General features: G+C 43.5%; 1 protein-coding gene across 1 annotated transcript in view; it reads left to right on the top strand.

The window, feature by feature from the left end:
* Positions 1–2,762: 2,762 nt before the first annotated feature.
* The window catches only part of EHHADH (enoyl-CoA hydratase and 3-hydroxyacyl CoA dehydrogenase), a 57,577-nt gene continuing 54,068 nt past the window's right edge, over positions 2,763–6,271 (top strand). Inside the window, exon 1 of the mRNA XM_007451394.1 lies at positions 2,763–2,911. Within this exon, the coding sequence (XP_007451456.1) occupies positions 2,838–2,911 (74 nt within the window). The 5' untranslated portion in view covers positions 2,763–2,837. The remainder of the gene's footprint in view (positions 2,912–6,271) is intronic.

Consider the following 6,271-nt stretch of genomic DNA (forward strand, 5'->3'; position numbering starts at 1 on the left):
AGCAGTAACATGCAAATGATGTGGAAATGTGTTAGTCAAGAGGAATGGCATCCTGTTAAGTAGCACTTGTTGGAACTAATGAGAAGACAATTTAAGAATGTAATAGTTCATCACAATGATCAAGAGACTGTCAAGGGGTCAAGTGGTCTGTAAAAAACATCATGGTGGCACCTGCTATATTAGCTTGCTACACTGCCATAGATTGGGCCCATAAGGAGTCCAAATAGATTTAGACAGTTTATTATTTACATAGACAGCAAAAGAAAGATCAGCATGGTATCTGCTACCTGCAGCCCTAGTCCCACAGTATGACACCAAACAGGAGGGGCTGGATGACAGATTACAGGAACTGTGGGGATCGCTGTTGTTGAGGAGCAGGGCAGGGTCAGGAATTGCATGAAACTGAGAGTGAGTGCCCTCTTCAATTTTGCCCACCCTAATCCCTGCCTTGCTGAGGAGCCAACTCTAAACTACTGCCAAGCAAGGCAGGGAGGAGCTGAGTCCTGCCCAGATTAAAGATAAAGAGACGAGATATTTCTCATTCTTGAGGTCAAGGAGACCTTCCCGACTACCCATGCGTAGAAAGACTCCTTGGGGGCCGAAAAGGGAGGGGGCACCACCCCATAATACATGGCGTCAACCTTCCCATAGGCTTCTGCGCTAGAATCCGTCTTGGCTAAGAGGTGCGCACGCACACAGGGGAGGACACTGAGTTTTACCAAATACGGACTCTGAGTCAGGCAAAGCAAGATGATTGGCCAGAGGAAACCCAGAAGAAAGGCCCCATGTAAGTGATTTAAACTACCACAAAGGCGCGACTCTCTCTCTGAGCCCATCCGTGTGTGTCTATTCACATGTACTTTTTCCTCCTAATAAACCTTTTTCTTGTTTCACTAAAAAAAAATAGAATAAAAAAATAATAAACTACTGCCAAGCAGTTTTATAGACTTACAACAGAAATTTGCAGCTGTACCTAAGGGGAGGGAGGTGCAAGGTAGAAAGTTCTGTGTTCAAATGAAACTAGGGAGATAGATGGGAAATGACCTGTGGCTGACTCCAAGGTGTAGATGAGAAAAATGCCTCAAAACGGCTCCACACCATGCTGATCTCCACTTCCTCCAGGAGCAATTTCAGGACTGTTAAGCCTTGCCTACATGACCTTTGTGGAGGTACTCAAAGTTGTTAGGATGGACGGCAGAATTGTTCCCCTAGAGGCTGACATCTGAAAAGACAATACTGAATCTATTGCTTCCTACAGTAAGAGAAAGCTGTGCTGGTCATACATAGTCTCTCAAAGCAGAGCAGACTGTTGATCTTACATATAGTTTTGGGGCAAGGTTGAATTCAGGGATTGGCGAATTTTAGAGGCAGTAGAGATTGATGCCACTTGTAAGAGGCTGGTTGATGTTGAATGTTGGCACTCAGAGGCGTGTGCCCTGGGCTGTTTGTGATTGGCTGGCTATCAAAAGTGAGAGGCTGGGACTTCCCTGGTGGCTCAGTGGTTAAGAATCCGCCTGCCAATTCAGGGGACATGGGTTCGATCCCTGGTCTGGGAAGATCCCACATGCCGCAGAGCAACTAAGCCTGTGCACTCTACTACTGAGCCTGCGCTCTAGAGCCCGCGAACCACAACTACTGAGCCCACGTGCCACAACTACTGAAGCCCAAGTGCCTAGAGCCCGTGCTCCACAACAAGAGAGGCCACCACAGTGAGAAGCCCGTGCACTGCAACAAAGAGCAGCCCCCGCTCAATGCAACTAGAGAAAGCCCACGCGCAGCAACAAAGACCCAACGCAGACAAAAAAAAAAAAAAAAATGAGGGGCTGTCCTTGATAGGTTGTCCTTGACGGATTACATGGGTTCTGACTGCTACTTGTTTTCAGGGCTTCAAGGCAATGGCTACTTTCCTAGGAGTAGGAACCTGGTTTTATTTTCAACAGGTAAAAAAAAAATCTATGAAAATAATCCTTAATCTTTGCTAAAATTGGTGAAACATTAGTGAATAAAACTGCTCCATTGTTTTTTCCTCTGAAACTTCCAGACCGCCTTCTAGCCCCCTGATGGACTGTGGAGACCGCCTGAGGCCAACTGCATCTTTAAAAACTTTGTTCCAGCCTGAACGGAGGCTTTATTTATCTTTGGTCTCCTGCCTACAGCCTAGCACATAATAGGTGCTTAATTGGTGGCTGAAGTATTGGAAATCACAATCTTTAGGAATGGCAGAAGAAGAAAGAAATGGAAGGATTGGGCAGACAGGAAAGTTGAAGGTTTCACTAGGTCGCTGTATGACGGTTCTGTAAATATTTGATATTAGTACCATACCCATTTAGGTGAAATGAATGATTTGTGTATTTTATGTGTTCCAGGTGTGTGTCATATCACATAATTGTGAGGATCCCAGATATCTTTCCCTGTTAAGAAGGATCGTGTAGATGAAAACTGTGATGAGGACACAGCTCTACCAACTTAGGGAACCTAGAACTTGTCCAGAGTAGCCAGCCCCTCTGGGCCAGCGGTTTGCAAATCTCGACTTGCTGGCAATTCTACTCATTTTCCATCGTCCTCCCTGATGTACTTTGTGCTGGGAGCAGGACAAGAGCCAACAAAGAGGAAGAGACGACAAGGATCTGCAGAGCGCGGGGCTGTGGTCCGGGGAAGGAGGAGGTCTGGGATGGATGATGGGCATCGGTACCCGGGAGCGGCCCGGCGGGCGGGAGGCGGTGCCGAACTCACATTGGCCCAGCGGGCGCCCCTCCTCGCTGGGCCGGCACAGCGCCCAGTGAAAGTGATATCGCCCTGGGGCCATGAGCTGAGGCGACCTCGGCGACTGAGGAAACATGGCTGAGTTTACGCGGCTGCAGAACTGCCTGGCGCTGATCCGCCTACGAAACCCGCCTGTCAACGCGCTCAGGTAACGGGCTCGGCCGCCTTCGGCCCGGGGACAGCGAGCAGGGTCTTAGCCGCCTGCCTGCAGTGGAGGCTTTGACTCTCCCCTGCTGGTTTAAACGGAGAGAGACACTGACACGGATTAAACCTGGGCATATGCCAGGGCCTTTTACATTGGGTAGCTCAGTTCCTGTTTGCAGAGAACTCTCTCACTAGTAAGGAAACCGAGGCCCGGAGGCAGACAGATGGCTACGAAGCGGGGGAGCTGGGACGGATCGGGTCTGTCCGTGCTCCCTTCGCGCTGGACTCTTCTGGTTGCTTGCAACTTTGACTTCTCAGGCGTACTTTCTATTCCAAAGGTCTTAGTGCAATGCTGGCTGGACCTTGATCCTTCACTTCCCAACCTCGAGTCCAGGCCACCCTTATAATGTGTGACTAAAATTTTAGGAATCCAACAATAAAGTGGCTTCACACTGCTAAAAATATACATTCCCTTTAATGACAACACAGTGAGTAAAAGAGGATTGTGTCCTGGCCCAGATATGCAAAGGTATATCTCTTGGTCTGTTCTAAACCTCAAGGTCTTAGTGCTTCTGTGAAAGATCCATGTCGGGTTAAGCCCATGTCAGAAGAAGCCTATTAAATAGCATTTTCTGAAAAACTACTGTGGAGTACCTTCCTTGTTAAACTTGTAAAAGCATTACTTTTAAAAGTGAGATTAATGCTGCTCTTTTGAAAGTTAATGACGTTATATAGGTTTGGTTCTTTTATATCTCTGAAAAAAGTATAGTGATACATCAGCCTAGGAAAGAGTCACCCATCCACAGGGAGTAGGATTAGAAGAAATGATAATTTACAGAGAACATATAAAGCATAAAGAGAAAGACTTTTGGTCAAAATCCTTATCACATGATGCTGGAGCAAAAAGAGACTGTAATGAGAAGACATACTAATTTTAACTGAATTTTCATCCTACTATCATCAGATTTGATTTTATCATTAGCACTACTATAATTATTTTAATATAAAATTTTGCATTTAAAAATATAAAAAATCAGAAATAAAATCACTCAAGGATGATAATGTCCACTTACTTGCCACTCAGAAAAAAGCAAAATATTTATTATTTTGGTTTTGATGAAGAAAAACATGGGTAATATGAGTACATATCAGTTTTGAACTTGACTGTATTCCTATTAGAATTACTAAATGTTAGGACTCTGCCTTAACCTCTGCTCATAATGGGAAAATGTGCCCATCTAGAACTTGGGGGAAAAGGTTCCACAGTCTACTACCTATAACTAGGAATATTTTACCATAACTACTTAAAATGTTTCTGTTATTTAACCTGCCCCCTAGCCCCCCTTGCAGGAGAAATGTTAGTATCTACCTCATTAAGTTGTTGTGAGGTTTAAATGTGTTAGAGATTATAAACTGGCACTTAGCAGATGTTAGCTATCATTATTACTATTAGTCAGAAGGCCTGTTACAAGCCCCTACCAGCAGGCCCTGCTGCTCAGGATTCATTGCAGCTGCATCAAGATTTTCTCCACTTGGGAATAAATGCTTTCTTACCCTTTCCCATCTACCTTCTTCTGAACTTATATTTAGGTAGAGGTGTGTGTCCCAGCACATTCATCAAGTTTAACAGGTTCCCAGTTTGTTTTTGTTTTTTTTTGCTTTACACTTTTCTTCTTCCCTTCCTTCCTTTCTCCCTTCCTATTTCTAATTTTATGTAGGAAATTATTTCTTCCTAGCTGAGAGATTCTTATTTGAATATTTTTGGGCCCAAACAAATAGTTCAAATCTTTCCTTGCTTCCTTTAGCCAGCCAGGTTTCCTTCTATTCAGGTGAATGCCAACGCTCTTTACAAGTGTAGGACATGTCTGATTACTAGGCCCATCTCCCAGAACAATGGCTTTCACACTTTTTAAAATTATAATCCACACAGGAATCCATGTTTTACATAGCAACCTAAGATACACACACACATACAAATACATAACTGAAAACAAAGTTTCGTGAAAGTTATTTGTTTTGTTTGATATATTATATTTTCTTTTCTATTTCTTTGTTTGAAGAATGCTGGTCACAAGCCATGGCTTGATTCGCTGACCCCCTGCCTTTAAAAAATTGTCACAAGAAAGACTTCCTATAGTGACAGAAGCTAAAGATCTTTGGTCATCACTCATGAAATGTTACCTTTAGACTCCATTTCTCCATGCCTGACAATATTAAGGGGAGAAAATAATTTCTTAACCCCTGTGACCTTGACATTGCTACGAAGTTGTCCTTTTCACTCAACTAGAATCTAGTAAAGCTATATCTACTACAGCCATTTTCATTTTTCTTTTTTTCCTGTGTTTGATATTTGCAAAATTAGCAAGAACATAAGAAATAAAAGAGTAGGGGTTGGTTGAAATGGGAAAAGCCAGCCTTGTCTCCTCAGTGGCGCAGATTGGGCTCATTTTCCAGCCATCATTTACCCAGAAGGAAATATGTGCCTTTTGGACTTCTCAGTGGTATGGATGGTTCAGAATCAGTTTTCCATTAGCAGATTTGGTTTCTAATTAACTAATTGAAGGCAAGAGGTTTTGTTTGATTTCAGCTGGGTTAAATGGTGGGAAAAAGGTAAAAGGGAATTGCCATAAACAAGGGCAAGTATCTCCTTTATTCCCTGAGGTTTTAACTCAGTTGCTGGTCTGAACAATCTGGCTTTATGGACATTTGTTGTTGTTGTTTGTTTTAAGATTTTTTTCACTCTGTATAAAATGTTCCCCAAATACTTAGAACTCTAAGGCAAAACTGATTGGACTCTAGTTCTATCGTTTTTCCTTTAAGCAATTCCTCACCACTCTTCCCAGTTCTCCTTTATCATCCCTTGGCACTTGTTGATCCTCTGTTTCATGGCAAATTCTCCTCTCTTGGTCTCTGTGACTTTGGGCTCCCTTGGTACTGAATCACTCTGCTGAGCCTCTCCCACCTCTTAGATCATCTAGATCTACCCTCAGCTCTATCTTCTTTTTCTTTGGCAGACTCATTCAATCTTGGCTTTAACTATCTCCTCTGTGGATGACTCCCTCATCTACTGAAATGTGGCAAAGTCTACTACATGCCCTTTCTTTCCCAGACCTTGCCTTTACCACCTAAATTAGTTAGGATTAGGCTTGGCTGCTAGTGACAGAAAACTCAAAATCATGATGGATTAAATAAGGAAAAGTTGATGTCTCTCACAGCAGCGTCCTGGAATGACTGGTATGGCTGGGGCCCCATCATCAGTGATCCCAATTCTGTCTGTCTTTTGCTCCGCCATCCTCAATAAACAGCTTCCACCTCTTGATCCATAATGGCTGCTCCAAATCTAGCCATCATATCTGCATTCCTG

Source organism: Lipotes vexillifer, unplaced genomic scaffold (genome assembly GCF_000442215.2).
Source record: "Lipotes vexillifer unplaced genomic scaffold, Lipotes_vexillifer_v1.1 scaffold513, whole genome shotgun sequence".
NCBI classification, from domain to species: Eukaryota; Metazoa; Chordata; class Mammalia; order Artiodactyla; family Lipotidae; genus Lipotes; species Lipotes vexillifer.